This window comes from Danio aesculapii, chromosome 2 (genome assembly GCF_903798145.1).
Source record: "Danio aesculapii chromosome 2, fDanAes4.1, whole genome shotgun sequence".
In the NCBI taxonomy this organism is placed as follows: domain Eukaryota; kingdom Metazoa; phylum Chordata; class Actinopteri; order Cypriniformes; family Danionidae; genus Danio; species Danio aesculapii.
The window spans coordinates 16491919-16511524 of NC_079436.1; the positions used below are offsets into that span (position 1 = coordinate 16491919).

The following is a 19606-nucleotide window of genomic DNA, read 5'->3' on the forward strand; positions in this document are numbered from 1 at the left end:
GCTTCAAACGAGTCGTCTTGATAATGAGTCATTAGGTGTTTCGTGATGACACGGCTACGAAACACAAGTAGTTGCGCGCAAACCCGGGAGATTTGAAACCTGCGACCCCGCCCACTAACACAGAAAAAAAGCCCCACACACACACAAACACACACACACACACACACACACACAGAGAGAGACCGGTGGAATGAAGTCAGGCTGTGCAGATGGATACTATCGACAGCCTACCCAAAGATGAAAGCTCAGCATTATAACCAGAGTGCTTCTGGAAACTACATGCTTAAAAGAAGACCTTCATTGGTTTGTTTAAAGGAAGGATCAGTAAAGACTGTCAGAACATGGATCAGTGCATCATGAATCAGTTTCTTCCCCCATTTTACCAGTGTAAGTACGTGCGATTAAAATTGTTGCCTCGTTTACTCTAGCTTGCACATTATGTATTTAGTTGTGTTTTGTTACTTGTAACCGCGTGTACTGTATCAGGTTAACTCTTTATTTTCTCATATCGCATGTAAGCCATGTTGAAAACGCGACGCGTTTCGCTTTGTTTACGGATCGCCAGCTATTCCTACACACATGCAACGGTCAAGTTTCAAAATATTTCAGCTCAGGTTCAAGGGAGCGGTCTAAATTGCACCCAGCAGCTGAACTGGCACTCTAGTCTAGGCGAACGGTGAGGGTTGTGTGTGTGTGTTGCAGGGCCGGTTCAGCAAGCTGAACTGCCCGCTCTAGGTTAAGGACGATCACCTCGCCCTCAACCCGAAAGTGAAAACAAAAGTGACCCGTTAGCAAAGTGAGGACGGGAGTGTCGCAGATATAACTCAGGACGCGGGGTGGTGAGGAAGGTGTCGCGGACGTCTCCCTCTCTATTGGTGTTTGTGTCTTCCAAGGAGGAGCAGGAGGTGTTTGTGTGTGCGTCTGTGTGAAAAGAGCAGGTAGAGGGTGACGTGCTCCTCGCCAGTTCTTGGAGTTTTTGCTCAATAAATAGTTTGTCGTCTGTTTTTTTAAGTCCAGCAGCCAAAATCCACACCTTACACTATAAAGCGTGTATGCACTGTGACGACTTTTATATTGTTGATTAGCTGCTGGGCATTTCACTTTGTCTCGCGCTGAAGGCTGTCAGTTTCGACCAATCACAGCAGGCTGTCATCGGTCTAATCAGCGCAGATTAGCTTCGCGCTAAGGACGGGTTTAGGTACAAATGAATCGCTGAACGATTCATATGGGAGTCGCTGGGATAATTAGGTAAAAATAAATGCAGATTATAAGAACATGAAAGTGTTTTTTGACCTTGCATGCATATTAGACTGTTGTTGGAGACCCTTAAAACCTAAATATGACCCTATTTCATGTATAATATGGGCTCTTTAAATACTTAATTGTTAAAGTGTAATGTGAAAAACAACCTTCAGTACCCCTGCTAACAATTCTAAAGCTTTAGCTTTAACATAATATTGTATAACAATACATTTATTAATAATTTTCATTAATTATTCAATAACTTGTTAATTTCATTATTAAATAATTGAAGAATTACTCCGTGACACACTTTTGATGGGCTGTTGTAAATATGTAATTGCTGCAACCAATCAGTGCGAATCAATAACATCAGTCACTCAGCATGAACTTTTAATAATAAAATAACTTTTAATAAAACTTTTAGTAAGGTTTAATATTTCTTAATTAGATTACAAACCTGTCCTCTTCATTGGGAGAACAGTTCACTAGCTTATTAATATTTATCACGTTTCCAAATAAGGAAAAAAAAGAGCTTTCAATTAAAAAAGGTAAAGGTAAAAGGTAAATCCCAGGGTTCTAAACAGGCTTGTAAAACTATTTCTGAAGATTTTTTTTGCACTTACCACATACCTTCTGTTTAGATATAAGAGAACAATTTAACCATTGAATCGTGCACTGCACCTTAAAATCCATTTCCCCCACCCTACCATTCACAATTCAATTCAAATGAACTGAAATAATACAGCAATCACACCAAAGTTTGTTTTAATCAAACCAAACATGCTAAGTGTGAACAAACCAACATACAATACGCATTTCTGTACTTTTTGAAACTTGACCGCCTGTTCAGTTGTAACAATAGACTTTCTTTAAAGGTGCAGTATGCAAGTTTCACACCCAGTAGTTGAACGAGATATTGCACCCCTGGTTGCCAGATTGATGACACAAACAAAGGCTGATTTAAATCGTGTTCTAAATAAAAGCAACAGCATGTGATAGAAGGAATATTTTCCATATTGAATAGAGTTTTTGTCCTAACCATCACCTGAAAGTTATATTTTAGAAACAGCTTCTATTTTTTGCAGCTGAACAACAGAAAACTGACAATGATCACCTCAGGTACACCTCATGTGCTTTATTCAGTGTTAAATGCTAATAATTTGAGTTTGAATGTCATTTTATATGACATTTATTGCCATATTACTGAAAGCAGCAGCAGATAGTTAACCTCAGATCTTGAAAATAAAATGAACCGCTTCAAATTGAACTTTAGAACTGTGACCATATCAGTGATTCAGCATGTACATTTAATAATGATAAAGAGGTTTAATATGTAATTAGATTGTAAACCTTAGCGTTTCGCGTACAGCGAAAACCCTAGCGTTTAGCATACAGCAAGTGCACTATTCTGTGCTTCTGAATGTCTGTATTTAGCTGTCGTGTTTCATCTGGTTCAAACAGCCCAATTGCTAATCACTGCAAATCTTGTTGAAGTGTATTGTTAAGACACAGGGTTACAATGTAACCTGCTCACCAAATGCTTACATTTGTAATATTTATATTATTTGCTAATTAATAACCACCTCATGTGGAACTCTGAATCTGCGTCTCCTTTCAGAGGCTGCTACTGTCCACCGGAGGTCACATTTCAGTCACGGACGCAAGCTTTGAGAGCCTTCATGACTGAATGAATCACATCAAGAGAACCTGGGGTGCTGAAATATAATTGGCTTAATTGAGCGGCATTGAGCGGGTAAAATTACCAAAACAAAAGACAGACGTTCCAGCATGTAGTGCAAATTTTCAAAGCAGAATATCTGACTTCATCATTGTTTTTCAGATAAACAAGAATGTTCACTTAGCATGTTTCTTTAACATCTGCAAACATATGATAGTATTTTTATGCTTTAGAAGATTCAAAAACTTACATACAGTAGGGCTGGTCGATATGGGCAAAAAAATCATATCTCGGTATTTTTAGGAGGAATGACGGTATACAATATATATCCAGTATTTTCCATGAATGGCTACTGAGAGTTAAAGCCTTTATTAAACATTTGAGCAAAATATAATTCAAACACAGGGGTTTCCCCCCTGTTCACAAATAAACAGCTGTACAAAAAAAAACAGCTGCACAAAAAAACTATACACAGCACTACTGTGCTGTTGTGCAAATAACAAAGTAAACAGAACCATAGAAAACATATCTACATTGTCAGAGCAAAAAAAGGAAAACACTTAAATAGTAACACAATAAAAATTACTGTATGATAGAAAAGAACCACATTGAATGTCAATTTAAAACACAATATTTTATGTCACAAATACAGTGTTGTTATAAGTAGTCCTATATACCACAGTTGTGTGATTTATAAACAACAATTAAATCAGCTATATATGTTTTTAGTTACACATGCATGTATTGTGCACAATTATTAAACAGTGCACATATCAAAGATATCTAAAGAGAAGTCTTTCACTCCATGTAAAAAATCCTACACCTTTTATTTTGTTTTGACTAAACTTGTTTTACTTCATATTAAATAAGAAGATTAAAACGTATAGACCATAGATATGAGAAGGAACAAAATTGTTTCAGAGTACTGTGATGAAATGCTGGTTAAGCATATAAATGTAAACAGTCATTACAGACAGACCAGAACGCAGAGTTAATGTGTTATAAACATAAATGTAAAGAAGAGACCGTTATGTAATAAATACTTATAACTTATAATCAGTGAATATGAGGTGGTTTCACTTTCGAAATGCGGTATAAATTTGTCCCATTTTTAATTTTTTTTAACACATTCAGGAGCTGTCAATTTGTGAATTTGTCAAGGCTTCTACACTTCATTCTTGCTGTCAATTGCGCAAGAAATGATCGAGAAAAGGTTTCTGATAAACCGCTGTGACAGCTGCAGCCGCTGTGTGACGTGCATGCAGGCGAGGGGAGTCAGATTTCGATACAACACCGGCACTGCATGTTCCTCCATATCACCTTTAATGTATATGACAGTAGAGATTATTGACAGGAAAGCATTATGGACGGGAATCGAACTCAGGTCACCATGAGCACCAGAGTGTATGTGTCGACGCACTAATCACTACAACACTGACGCCGACATGATGGGTCGTTCTTGAACGATTCGTTTATTTTGAACAAATCTTTTGTATGACTCATGGAGGGAATCATTCATTTGCGCATGCGCTCATTTGTGCAAGTGGAGATCGCGTGTTACCTTGGAGTGGTCTGTTTCGCACAGAATGCGCACGTGTGGCCTCAAACCATATCGAGATGAAATATATTGGATAATACCGCATCACATTGGGGAATCATATCGATATATCCCCAGAACTCGATATACTGCCCAGCCCTAACATACAGCACCTTTAAATGTAAAAAGAGCAGACACAATCCTGTGGATTTCCAAAGCTTGCTCGTCTCCATACATAATGAGTCTTAAAGCTTCAAAAAATAAGTAACACAGCTGCAGGCCAAGTACGATGAGCTCATGTTATTTTCAATGGGGACCGTTCATAAATTGAGTCACTTAAGTATAAACTAGACAGGAATAAAGTTACTAATCAAAGACAAACAGAACATGCACAGTAAAAAAAAAAAAAAAAAACTTAAATCTTCCCATTCACTAATGAAATCTTTGCCTCATCTAATCAACATGTAGGCAACAGGTTTCCCCTTCCTCATCATCACTCAGTTGGAAACTCCTAATGAAGACAGACCTACCACCGGCAGCAAAGAGACATCCCGTCCCCTGACTCCATTTCAGTAGAAAAACAGTGCCAGATATTAGATTAAAGGGGAGGGCCGATGTTAACACTAATCGTCAGATTCTATAAATAGATGACCTTCAACCTGCCATGAACGTGGACATGAGTTTATACAAAGGTCTTCATTCAGAAAGCCAGTGGAAAGATTCGGGAGGCTGAGCACAAAAATGTTGATTCATGGGAGTGAACTAATACCACAGCAGTGCATGAAACCCAGACATAAATCACCATAACTCGCTTACCTTTTTCCCCATTCAGCCTACTTTAATAAAAAAAACTGCCTTTGCAAAGTGTTTGAGTAAAACAAACAAAAAGTGAAACCAAATCACCAATGTCATTCCCTCACTCAGCAGAACAAATCCAGTCTGGATTACAGTTGACCACAGTGTAAAAAATTTTATTTTATGTTTTGTTTTTTCTAGCAGCTGGGTGCCGAAGGTTAAATTACAAATTTAAGAATAAATAAACAAATAAAAATAAGAATAAATAAAAATGTATTTGTCTAATGTAAATCTATTAGCTAAGTATTTCCCTTATAAAGAGAACAAATGTAGTCAAAGGCTGCTGAACCTTTGTCTGAGGGTGCTTTCACACCTGTAGATGAAATATTTTGTTCCGAAACAGGGATTAATATTGTTACATGATTATTTTTGTTCTTCTTTGATTCGCTTTTATACTATAAAGTTTCTAACGGACCAAAATAGCTAAAGCAAGTCACGTACGAGTAAAATCTCGTCACACTGATTAGAGTTTCAGGGTTCATTTTCAGAGTTCCGCTCAGCTGTCATGCGTCCTTATTTTAATTTATGACAATGAACAATAAGACATTACAAGCAAAAAGCTGCACTTTAATTTTGAATGGTGACACCGTCAGCAAATATAAATCAGAGAGGTAAGACTTTCTCATACATAGCCATTGGCTAGAGTTATGCATTATAGGCTTTACATTATAGAGAGGAATAACAGATAAACTAAGACTGCAATTTCGTCAATTTTTCCTATTGGATAAACAGCTCTAGGTAATAGTTCAGCATGCTTTCATTTACGCACATTTACCGGTAGGAATTACATCCCGCCCTACTCATAATTCTCTATTCATATAGTTGTATATATGTCTATTACATATCCATAATACACTGTGATACAGCCTGGTTCATTAGTTTGTTGGATCGTATTGAGTTCATTTCAATCAAACAGAGACAACCACATTCAGGCGATCTCAGACCGATTGTTTTGCCACAGATCCGAGCGCGATAGCCAGATTCACATATGCCAAATGAACTGCGATAGCTGGGGAACAGCGCCAGGTTCCTTTGGTACTTTTTGGTACTATATTACAAAATTGCTTGGTATTTTTCATTTTGTATTTTCCTCTTTGGAGTAGAAATTGTGTATATCAATACAAATGTATGAAGCTGATTGGTTCAGTTCTTGTCACATGACTTGTGGTGCACTCGCGGCATTCTTTCAGGTGCACCCTCAAAAGCATGAGCCGCGCCCTCCATTGGATATAACAAACTTGTGTGCGCCAAACATGCAATATGTGAACGGACCTTAGTTAATAGCCTCAGCCATAGTTAATCCAGTGTGCTTTGGGTATTAGACGCTGTGTACAATCTCGAAAACGCCAACTGTGTGCTAGTTGGACGTAACTTTGTTAGTTGCAGCAGTTTGGTTTCGTGCAGAAATTCAGTGTTGAAAAGCCTTTACGAATAAGCGTGACATATTAAATCGCTGTTAATAGCGAAATCGGTTGTTTAGACAGTTTATGGTGTTAGACTCGTTCACTTCTTTATTTCCTCTATTGTATTTATCCATGTTTGTAATTAGTTTATTTAATGCAGGTGCACTCCCCTACAAAATCATCCAAGTTGATCTAAAATAATTAATTCTTTCCAAACAGAGCTATTCATATCAAAAATAAATATACAGAAAATCTAAACCTAGCAATTTAAGTTTTCCCATCTTTACAGCCCTAGTAAAGATGGTCAGTGTTAAACTTGCAGATAAAAAAAACAAAAACAACTTTAAATTGAGGCCAGGTCAATAAATGTGAAATAAAAAAAAATCAAACTACACACCAAAAGAAATACTGCTCGTTTAATTTGATGGCGTCAGCATTAAGATGGTCCCCACATTGACCATGTGTTCAAAGGAAGAGGTTTCACACCAGCTGTTTGCATAGTAGTTGCTCTGCAATCTGACTGTGTGGTTCAGGACTGTTTAGAAATCTTCCCCCCACAGCTTGCTTGCAGATAAACGGAGCCCCTTGCTTGCAAGAAAGCCTGCCAGGGAATTTCCTTCAAGAGCATCCAAAGAATTTCATTTCTCCTGCAGCACACACTTATGATTAAAGATTACAGTCTTTCATGTTTCTTTTGAGCTAAAAAGGAATTTTAGACAGCAAATAAATTCCAGACTTTTGAAAATGTGGTAAAATCCAGACTTGTTTCTTGCTGAAACACACATGTATCAAAATGTAAACGGCAGAGTTCATCAACAGTCAAACCATTAACCAAGCTAAGAACCTTCAACCACTTCCAAGTGACTGCTTTTTGATATGCAAACTCACCACATTAGAAAACAAATTTAGCACACATGGCTATAAACAAAACCTCAGTGATATAACCATTAAACAAAGAGAGTGGCAGCAATGCATGAAAAACATCGTACACCAAAAGTTTGGAAAATTTAATTTCTTTAAAATATGGGTGCTTAAACAACTGCCATTCAGGAACAATGATCAGATTTGGATAAGGAAGCAACAGAGCTTGTGCATTCCACACCATTCAGTGACTCAACAAAAACAGACTGCACAACAGAGTAACTTAGTTCAATCCAATGAACTGAACAACAGGTTTCTGCAGGGACTTTACCAATGGAACACAGAACATCCCAACTTTTGGATTCATAAAAACACCATCTCAATGTGACTATTACAACACTATCACTTCCTAGCAAACATTGTTGGTGGTACATTTATATTTTAAATCTATTTTTTTTTTTACTTGCAGGAGACTAATCCAAGGGGTTTAGGTATATATATATATATATATATTATATATATATTTTTTTTTTTTTTTTTTTTTTAATGTATTATATATTATATAATATAATATATATATTATATTTTTTAAAATATTTTTTTAATATGTTTTTACTATTAAAGAAATTAAACTAATTATCTATTCACAACCTCACTTATATTTGGTTTATAACTCCTTATGAATGACGGTGTTTCCCAGGATGTGATAATAAAATCCTGGGAATTTTTGCCATTATTTTTTTTTATTATGCTCTTGCAGCACATAAATAGATAGTTTAGTCAGAGTTTAGGTAACCTCCACTTGTTCCAAACCTGTTTGAGTTTTTTTTTTTTTTTCTGTTGAACACAACAGAAGACATTTTGAAGAAACCAGTAGTAAGTCATAAACGTTTAGAACTACTTAAATAAATAGTATTTGGATGAACCAATCTAAAGTGAAGTAAATTGTGCTAAAAAGTAGCTTTGCAAAGTTCAAAGATAAAATCACAACTACAACTTTTTTTAATCTGTAGTGACATAATGTGAAAATTTCAAAATCTGTGGCAAATGGAGTTTTAAATAGAGGCTAATTCATCTAAAAGGGCCTGTGCTGTATTCATGTATATGCAAATTGATAAATTATATTTCATAACTGGTGAGAAATACTTTTGGACATTAGATGATCTCAATCAAAAAGCTATTAAGCCCAACGTATAGGTGTTTTTTGTGTATACATTTGAACAGTCAAACGCATACCTTTTCAATACTCAATTGACAATATGTGAAATTGTATATATTTAAAATAGTAGCAGACATCAGCTCACAGAGGCACTCATCAACATGGACATCTATAGTTTTTGCCATCTTTGGAAGTTTGTTGTTATTCTTGATTTAGTTTCTGACTGTGAAATTACAGCCTGGTCCTTGTAAACAAATTAAAAATGCCCACTTTAAACCGAATGAAAAATTCCCTGAATTTCAAAGAAAAAAACGGGTTTTTCGTAAACCATCCACCTTATTTGTCTGTTGTAGTGTAGGCATAACACATCACAAAATATGGAAAAAAATACACTGTATAGAAAAATTGCATTTGATAAATATGAAGTCAAATTAAAAATGACAAACTAAAATCCCCTATTTTACAAGATTTATATATTCATTCAATCATTTTCCTTGAGCTTAGTCCCTTTATTCATCAGGAATTGCCACAGCGGAATGAACCACTAACTATTCCAGCATATGTTTTACACCGTGGATGCCCTTCCAGCTGCAACCCAGTAGTGGGAACCATCCATACACTCATTGACACAGATCCGCTACAGACAATTTAGTTTATTCAATTGACCTATACCCGCATGTCTTTGGACTGTGGAGGAAACCGAAGCACAGAAAACCCACGCGAACACGATGAGAACATGCAAACCCCCCACAGAAATGCCAACTGATCCAGCCGCTACTCAAACTAGCGACCTTCTTGCTGTGAGGCGACAGTGCTAATCACTGAGCCAAGATTTATATATTCTGAATATAATATTCCCAGACTTTCAATACATAGCATAGAACTTTTAAAATGCCATGACCCATGGGAACCCGGGATTGGGATTACGTGATTACGTCAGTAGTGATTCACTCTGTATTATGCTGCCTGACTGACTGCGATTTTAACTAGGTCCGGTGGTGACGTAATGGGGGCGGGTACTTTCACTTTTCACTGCAGCCCCCCCTCACCTCTGCTCGTGTTCAAACCAAACTAAGATCAGCGCGGTGTTTCTTGTGGCAGGTTTTTATCCTTCATACATGTTGAGAGATCGAGTTGATCGACTTGATAAGGGAATATGTCTTGACATAACCCACACAGTTGTGACTTAGTAAAGCGTGAAGTCATGTATGATTTTAACCATTGCATTAGTCTGAATGTAAATGCCCTTGTCATGCAGCGCTGGAGCAGCGTGTGAGGATCACAGCGCATCACACGAACAGTATTAACAAAAGGAAAATGGACAACTGAAGACTTAAATGCTTGTATTTGTAGCAGCTCTGTGATGCCCCTCCACAACTTCATGCATTGGGATAATTAGACTGTCCAGTATCTGTGTTCAGTCGGTTACAAACATGGTGGAAACCCAGACAGGCAGTCAGGCAGTGTAATACAGAGATTAAATCAAAGCGCATCAATTGATCAGTAATTAAAAGGGGGGAAAAAGACAAATAGAATAAATATCTATACTTTTATATTAGAAACACATCTGATGCTTGTATTTGCAGCAGCTCCACATCCACAACTTCATGCATTGGGTTAAATTGGGCTTTACAGTCTCCTTTACTTCCATTGTTTCTGTTCAGCGGAGGGAACTCAACTATCCCTGTGACGTTTAAGTGGAATCCAATGTAAAAATAAGGTAAACTTGACTGAGTGCTTCATTTCCCCTTTAACTTCTTTCTTTTTTACCTCTTTGTTTCTTTCTTTTACTTCTTTTTTACTTTTCTTTCTTTCTTTCCTAAGTTCTTTCTTATTTTTTTTATTCTTCTTTGTTTTTATTTTTAGTTCTTCCTTTATTTCTTTCATTTTCTTTCTATCTGTCTGTCTTTGTTTCTTTCTTCCTTTATTTCTTTCATTTTTCTTTAACTCCTTTCTTTTTTTACTTTGTTTCTTTTATATTCTTTTTTTTATTCCTTATTTTCACTTCTTTCTTTATTTATTTTTATTTTCTTTCAGTCTGTCTTTGTTTATTTCTTTCTTTCTTCTGGTTTTCTCTCTTACCTTTGTTCTTTTTTTTCTTTTTGTCTTTCCATTTCTTCTTTCTTTTTAATTAGTTTTTTTCTTTTACATTCTTTTTATTTCCTTCTTTTTCCTTCTTTTTTCTTTCTGTCTTTGTTCTTTCTTTTTCTTTCTTTATTACTTCTTTTTTCTATCATTTACATTTTTTTTACTTCTTTTACGTCTTTCTTCCTTTCATTTTCTTTCTGTCTGTATTTGTTTTTTCTTTCTATTCTTTTTTCTTTCTTTCTCTCTATTTACTTCTTTCTTTTTCTTTCTTTTTCTGTTTACTTCTTTCTTTTTTCTTTATTTAATTTTTGTTCTTCTTTTTACTTTATTCCTTTCTTTTTCTTTATTTCTTTGTTATACATCTTTCTTTCTTGCTATATTATAAATTTATTCTCAAAATTGGAATGTGTGTATCCACAAGTCACATCGCAGGATTAGATTAATAATTAAAGTAATAAAAAAAAATTTATTTATACAAATGACAACCATTTTACATTGGGTTGTTCAATTTCTGTAGTTGAAAACCATAAACCACTGTTTATTTATTTATTTTGCTTGTAACTTATTATATGTTATGCATGTGCACTGCATAGAAAAAGACTTGATCCTAATTTATCTAAATTTAATTGAAATCTTCATAAATAGAGTCATTCAAATCATCTGGTGAAATTATATTCATATCATACCGCAATGTCCGATTTTTCCAATATCGTGCAGCCCTATTGTCGACAGTTAGAAATACAGGCTCTGTGTGTACAGTATGCAAATACTTTTCTGATGACCCAGTCATGGGTCACATCACATGAACTGTGCACACACAGATGACCCATGATCCATAACCAGGGGGAAGGGAGTTACCCCTTTAGTAAGCGTCCAGTAACATTAACCACGAGTCTCACCTCACAGTGTGGAAGCCCGCCAGAATAAATCAGCTCATCCTCATCGCCTGAGTTCCTCCAATGTGATGCCATCATTTCACCACTGAAGCCCACATCTAGAGAAACCTCCTCATGTCAGCTCAGAGATCACACTTCAACATCCATCAAGACTTGACTTTCCACATGTTTGGGTAAAAGACCCTAGGAGAGCAAAAAGCAAACATAACTTCACTGATACTACTAGACATATTTTGTTACACTTTTAAAAACATCTTCAGAAACAGTTAACAAACAGGGTTTCTGTAGGTTTAATGAGAGTCAATAACACTTTTCAGACTAAAGTAAGTAGGAGAACAGAGAGAGAGAATTGAGTTTATTTCCATATCAACAAAAAAAACAAGTTTACCACATTTTATAAATAACATTTTTCTATAATTATAAACCTATTCTAACCATTAAAAGTCATCAACAGTAATAAATACACAAGATAGAAATACATAAATAATAATAATTATGATATATATATATCTATATATATATATATATAATATATATATTATAATATATATATTATATATGCAGTATCCAACATGCTTTGTAGAAATTCTGTGAATTAAACTGCAAACCCCCCCAAAAAAGAATGCTAATCAAAAGGAGAAGAGCTGACTCTCCACAAACATGATTGATTTTATGTTTGTATTTATGAGAAAAAAGCTTTGCTATGAATGTGACACATCTGCGTTACGCATGTTACAGACGTGAAATTTCCACTTATGCGGCTTTGTAAATCAAATACAATTGTTTAAAAACATTTTTAAGAGACAATTGTTTAAAAGACATTTGAGTATTTCTAAAGTACTAAAATACTTGCTTACACTAAACGTAGAAACGGTTTTAGTATTTTGGTAAAAACCTAATTTTTTTCATGGCAAGGTTGACATTTGCATAGAATTTCTCATTTAACTTTCAGTTAATGATTACCAGCATTCTCAGAAATAAAAATAAAAGACCTAATTTAAAGATCATTTTTGTAACTCAATGAAAGATGTTTATTTTTTTAATGGCGAGAAGCTATGGTAAAACCATAAAGATTTGTAAATCTATTTTAGCTAAAAACCTTTAAAAATATATACAGTGATCAGCTTAATGGCGCACACCCCATTGTGAAAATGAACATTTTCATTCATTTCTCAGTGAATATAGGCAATGTTTTTTTGGAGCATGAAAATATGAATTTAAAAGATAGATTTGTGAGGGATGTACTTATATTTGCTGAGCACTGTATATATTTGCAAGAGATTTTTATTATTGCTTCAATAATAGACACCTATTTTTTTTTGTTTTTTTTAAATAAAATTAAGGCTTAATTTAACATTTCCGTGTCATATTAAATTTTATTTATTAAATTTAAGGATTTTTTTCTCAATGAATTTAATATCTTAATGAATTTAGGGTTTTCCTCTTCGATACACTGAAGAATTTAAAAAACACAAAAGCCGCAGAAGCCCTGTCAGTCATGATCATAGCAATAATATTTATTGACTTTTAGGATGTTTACATTTGTGATCGCGCTTTGTTTTCACTGCCTTAGTTAAATCATCAACTTCTAAACTTCAAATGAGACTACATAGTATTTCTAAACAACTTCACAGTTTCGTTGCACATTCGGTAAACATTATTCTCGTAGTTTTGGTTACTATATTGACAGGTGTCTTAAAGTAACCAATAGACTAAGGCCAACATAAACGCCCTAAAATCGCTTATTCCAGCAAAACGCGAGTCCTTCGGCCACATGGTTTCATGTGCCACCCGTTTTCTTCATTAAAAGCTCGAACTGGGAAATGTCAAACACACCAGCTAATTAAACATGTTTAATCTTGTTAAAATACAATGATAACCCAGGATAGACAGCCTAATCGGATTTTTAGCGGAGAGGTTTGATCTGGTGTGGTCAGACTCAACTGGTGTGTGTGTGTGTGTGTGAGTGGCTAACAGCGCTGGAAACTTTCTGCCGTGAATTGAGTCGTGTACTAAAACACAACAGACTGGGTTTATAAACACTTTAAAAGTGCCAAGCTGCATTTTCATGAGTTAACTCATAAAGTCAGCAGCGTGTTGAATAAAGTTTGAGCGCTTTGAGCAACATAGAAAACCTTGAGCTGTGATTAGCATGAATAGCTAGCAAAACAAAGTAAAGGCTAACTGGTATTGTAATGGCTAGCCAGCACCTACCTGTTGGAAATAAAGCGCTGATGTAACGCTGTAAACGCCCATTGCGCACCAAAAACTCGTTAATTCGTCAGAATAGTCTCAACGACAGGATAGATCCGTGCCCTGTCCTGACTCCGAGTATTTCATGCGAATAAAAACAGTCCGAAAGTTTCCCTATTCCCCAGTCCAACTCGACGCACACGCGCGCGGACTCGCTGGATCGGAGCTCGAACGCACTCGGAATCCTTGGAAACGCCACCCTCTCGCAAGCTGTCTGAGCCCACACCCAATCAGATTCGTTTTAACAACTCACGTTTAAATTTCAGCCAATGATTCGCGTTGTTACATGTACTGCTTTCCCCAAACAATCTGTTATCCATATCAAGTGTTTGTTTTGCTTGTTATACTTCAGTTTTCCTAATGCTCAACACGTCTTCTTATGAACAATACATTCTTAAAGTGTTAACCCACTGTTGTGTAACTATACACTTCCATTTGTTAACAATACTTATACATATATTAGTTACAATCAGGGGTTTTATAGTTATCTAAATCTAGAACCATTAAGCCTCCATACATATTACTTAACATCAACAAAAAGAAATTAAATTCAGCTATAGTCAACTCTGCCAACACTTTAAATCAATTCGAGACACATATTTCAACAAACTTATAAACTACATTACCTTTGTAAACATGATTGAAGAGGAACAAATTTAAATATAGGCTATTATACACTGAAAAAAGTGTTGCATGCAAAACTGTTGCAAACTATTTTTTGTGTTGAATTTAAACAAACAAATTAAATTGAGCAATGTTCAACTTAATTTGTTTGTTTAAATTCAGCCCAAATAAATTGTTTAAAACCACTTAACGTAAAAAAATCGAGTAAATCCAAGGAATCATCTTTGAATATTTTTTTTTCAGTGTATGAGTGGGACAGACCGCAGCAGTGGCTGCCAGATATGTGTGGATCGGTGTTTCATAGCCTGAGAGACAGTAAATATAATGTATGTACTGTTTGTATTTATGTTTGTAATGTGTGTATTACTGTATACTTCCCTACTTTCTACCACCAGTGGTGGAAAGAGTAGTGAAAAATCATACTTAAGTAAAAGTGTCATTACTTGCCTTAAAATGTAGTGCAAGTAGAGTAAAATTATCTGTTTTAAATATTACTTAAAGTATGAGTAAAAAGTAGACCTTTCAAAATACTCAAGAGTAGTGAGTAATTATAATAGTGGGAAAGGTTAATGCATTTACTTTGTGGATGTGTGTAAACGTAACATTCTGTAGTGCATTTAGTCTTTGCCCAGCAGACACACAACGTCATAAGATGTTAATATTAGGTTACATTTAGGTCATGATGTCAGGTGACCAAAATTCAATGTCTAGCCAGCGTCTAAGGACAATCTTATTTTGATGTCCAATAACAACGCCAAATGACGTTGATATTTGGTTTATTTTAGGTTGTGTTAGAAAGTGACCAAAATACAATGTCGAGCCAACATCTTAACATCTTACCCATCTCGTGGGTAGCATGCTCACCTCAAAGCAAAAAGGTCGCTGGGTCAGTTGGCATTTCTGTGTGTTCAGAGTTCTCCCTGTTCACGTGGGTTTCCTCCAGGTGCTTCCATTTCCCCAGTCCAAAGACATGTGGTATAGGTGAATTGAATAAGCTAAATTGGCTGGTAGTGTGTGTTAATGTGAGAGTGTATGGGTGTTTCCCAGTGTTGGGTTGCGGCTGGAAGGGCATCCTCTGCGTAAAACATATGCTGGATAAGTTGACAGTTCATTCTGTTGTGGCAACCCCTGATTAATAAAGGGACTAAGCCGAAAAGAAAATGAATGGATGAAGTCAACAAGCAAGTGTTTCAATTTTTTATTTAGTTCAACTCGATGTAGGCTACTTGAATACATTTCAAACTAAAAATGACAGAGATGTTTTAAAAACAAAAAAACTTATATAAGTTACTTAAACTTATATAAAAATTAAATTAGGATTATTATAGTTAAACACAACTCTAACCTCGCAATCAAAGTCAATTAAACGTTAACTACTATTTACTATTAAAAATAAGTTACAACCTGAATTGAATTACCATAAAAAATTAAACATACTTTTTTTTTGTTTAACGTGACATAACAAAATAAGAAAAACAATTTAAGAAAATCTACTTGACAAACAAAATTACTAAAACTTAATATAAATTAAAGTGAAAATATAAAAACAAATTAATTACCAATAAAAACCACAAAGCTATATCTCAGTGATACAAATAAAACATCTAATATTGATTGTAACAATTTAAATAATAAAAGTGTTTTTAACTGTCAACTGTGAGCATCCGAATGGTTACACTACAAAATACTATACAAATATATATATTATATATATATAATATATATATATATATATATATATATATATATATATATTATATATAGATATATATTTCTTTTATTATTTTTTCTCTCCCCAATTTCAGATAAGTTTTCTCAACACATTTCTAATTTCTACACATAATAGTTTTAATAAATTATTTCTAATAACTGATTTCTTTTATCATTGCCATTATGACAGTGAATAATATTTTATTATATGATATTTTTCAATAGTATTCACTAGATAGTATTCAGGTTAAAGTGACATTTAAAGGCGTAACTAGGTTAATTAAGTTAACTAGGCAGGTTATTAAGTTATTGTATAGTGATGGTTTGTTCTGTAAACAATCAAAAAATATATAGCTTAAAGGGGCTAATAATTTAACCTTAATAGTTTTTTAAAATTAAAATCTGTTTTTATTCCAGCCAAATAAAACAAATAAGACTTTCTCCAGAAGAAAAAATATTGTCAAACATACTGTGAAAATGTCCTTGCTCTGTTAAAATCATTTGGGAAATATCAAAAACAAAAAAAAACAAAGAAGGGCTAATAATTCTGACTTCAACTGTATAGCGACATACATGATGTTTAATGATGAAAGTTTAGTTTGGAATCAAATATTATCAGAAGATGATGGTTAAAGTTGACACTCTCCATCTTAGATTGTTTAGTTGTCATACCAGAACAAATGGAGCAATGGTGTGGGATGGACCGTCTTAGGACGTTTTGTCTCTAAACAAAAAAAAAAGCAAAAATTGACAGTGCCGCTGTTTATATGCACCCTGTGACACAGTTTGGCCAGACTATACAAAGAAACCGATTGTGTCGTCCAATTCTTCTTACAAACACTTAACATACAGTACCAACCTAAAGAACTGGACACAGCAGGATATTAGTTATTCATATAGAGGTAAACATATTATAGATTCTGTAATAAATTCATAGGATTTTATAATTATTATGTTATAATGTATGTTAGTGGACTAATAATATTTATACTCCTGGCAAGCAGTTACACTTCTGTTAACAATTTTAGGAACAAGCGTAATCTTCGTTGATAATATAGCTCTCTCTGGACAAAATTTCTCAGATATCTGCTCTCTTTCTTCTCTCTCTCTCTCTCTCTCTTCCTCTCTCTCTCTCTCTCTCCTCTCTCGCAAATACAACTGTTTGTCTGGATTACAGGAGTCACATGTTGGCCCAGTTCAAAGCGGGGTCGGGCAGTTTTGGCATGCGATTGGCAGTGGTTGTGGAATGTCTATGCAGCACACACGTAGACACACATACACAAATGTACACTGTACCACACAAAACAGTCACAGAAGGAATGGCTGCTATGCTCACAATCTGAGAGAGCTTCACCACAGCTCATCCGTCATCTCTCAGCCATTCCCACACTTAAGTCAATGTTAACATTCATCAGTATATAAAATATGCACAATTTCATCTGTAATACTACATACTACAATATTATTTAAATTCTTTTGCATTATATCTACACAATACAGCTCACAATGCAATGTTACTATTAACTAATTTTACTAGGAGATATACATAAAAAACAGTTCAAACTCCCCCTGCATCACATAAGCGGTTGGGAGGGTTCCAATAACAAATCTTCTGCTCACAAAAAAAAAAGCAACGAAATAAAGTATTAAAACGCAGGTGCTTTATGGCCCGTTTCCATTGAATGGTACAGTATAGGACGGGTCACCTTTATCAGGCTTGCATTTCCACTGCTAAAATGGTACCAATGGGCGCGGTGTATGCCAGAAAGTTTCAGTCGGCATCATTCTCGCTCAAGGAAATGTCAAAGTAAATCTGTACGGGTCATTCACATATCATATGAGATGCACTTTTCACAAAACAGATGCTTTATACACATAAAAACCTGTATATAAATGTTCATTACTAACCTATGAACATGATTGATTATAACTGCTGATCAATGATAGTGTAAAATAGCCTACTGTAGCGTCTGCAATTATATAAAATAAATAAATAAATGCAACATATGAACATATTAAGTTCAATTCACCTTTATTTGTATAGCGCTTTTGCAATGTAGATTGTGTCAAAGCAGCTTCACATAGAAGATCATATTATATTGAAACAGTGTCAGTTCAGTTTTCAGTGTTTAAGTTCAGTTTACCAATTGGCGAAAGTGAAGAATTAAAAAACCTCGAGAGAAACCAGGCTTAGTTGGGCACGACCATTTCTCCTATGGCCAAACGTCGTATGTAGAGCTGTAGTCTAGGTACCGGAGGCTGGAGAATGCTGGACCTCAGCGAAGACTCGTCTGTCCCTGGAGCATCACAGGAATCAGTCTCATGCTCTCCCCTCCTTCATGACATACAGCCCCTTACAGTCTCCGATGTGTTACCAATTACAGAAAAACTACACACAGCATACATCCTTATTTGGGTTCAAAAACAACACTTAACATATAGCCCAGTCAGTGCAAACCTCTCATCTGTATCCTTAGTCTTAACCAGCACATGTAGGCCCAATCCCAATTCTACCCCTTAAGCCCTTCCCCTTACCCCTCCTTTTGCACGTTTATGTGAAAGGGTAGGGGTGTCCCAATTCTCTTTAGCTTGAAGGCGTAGGGCTAAGGGGAAGGGGTAGATAGCCCTTCGAACTGAGATTTTTCAGGACCACACTCGAAATCAAGGGGTAAGAAAATTTCCCAGAATACACCAGCCACAATGGCAGGATAGCTGTACCCGGAAGTAAGGAGATCCACAAATCAGTATTTTTTGTCATTATTACGAATTTTTACAACAAAAAAGCATATGTTTTAATATATTCATAACCACGTTCGTGTTTTACCGTCATGCTTTGAAAAAAAAAACCGCAAAAATAAAAACCATTAAATTTCACTATCTATATAATCTATAGTAATAACTCCTGTATAGCAGTTCCACAACATTCTGACACTCGATGACACTGGAATCCCCTGTCAGTATTGGGAATGGGCTTTTTACAGAGTCTTCTATATTGTTAATGTTGTTTCGTGTGTTTACATAGATGAATATGGCTACTGTGTAAATGTGCAGTATAGTTATGATCTTATTGCCACATTTAATTGTTATGATAACATAATATATGCCTTCAGTGATTTCTTGAAGATAAATACCAAAAAATAAAGCAACTGGAATAACTACAGCAGTCTCGATCGTCTGATCTCATATGAAGCATGAGATCGAGAAGACATATGATGACGTGTGCAAGTGCTGTAGCGGTGTTTTAGGGGTAAATTTTGAAGCCCTTCCCTTTCACACTCGGTTTTAAGGACCATGGGGATG

The 19606-nt window shown here is 35.2% G+C and overlaps 1 protein-coding gene across 4 annotated transcripts in view; it reads right to left on the minus strand.

Moving 5' to 3' along the window:
• Positions 1-14160, minus strand: part of arhgap21b (Rho GTPase activating protein 21b) — a 104821-nt gene extending 90661 nt beyond the window's left edge. For all 4 annotated transcript variants that reach the window (XM_056473682.1, XM_056473664.1, XM_056473672.1 and 1 more), the window contains exons 1-2: positions 13934-14160; positions 11723-11902 (exon numbers count right to left, since the gene is read on the minus strand). In XM_056473682.1, the coding sequence (XP_056329657.1) occupies positions 11723-11797 (75 nt within the window). In that variant the 5' untranslated portion in view covers positions 11798-11902; positions 13934-14160. The remainder of the gene's footprint in view (positions 1-11722; positions 11903-13933) is intronic.
• Positions 14161-19606: the final 5446 nt, after the last annotated feature.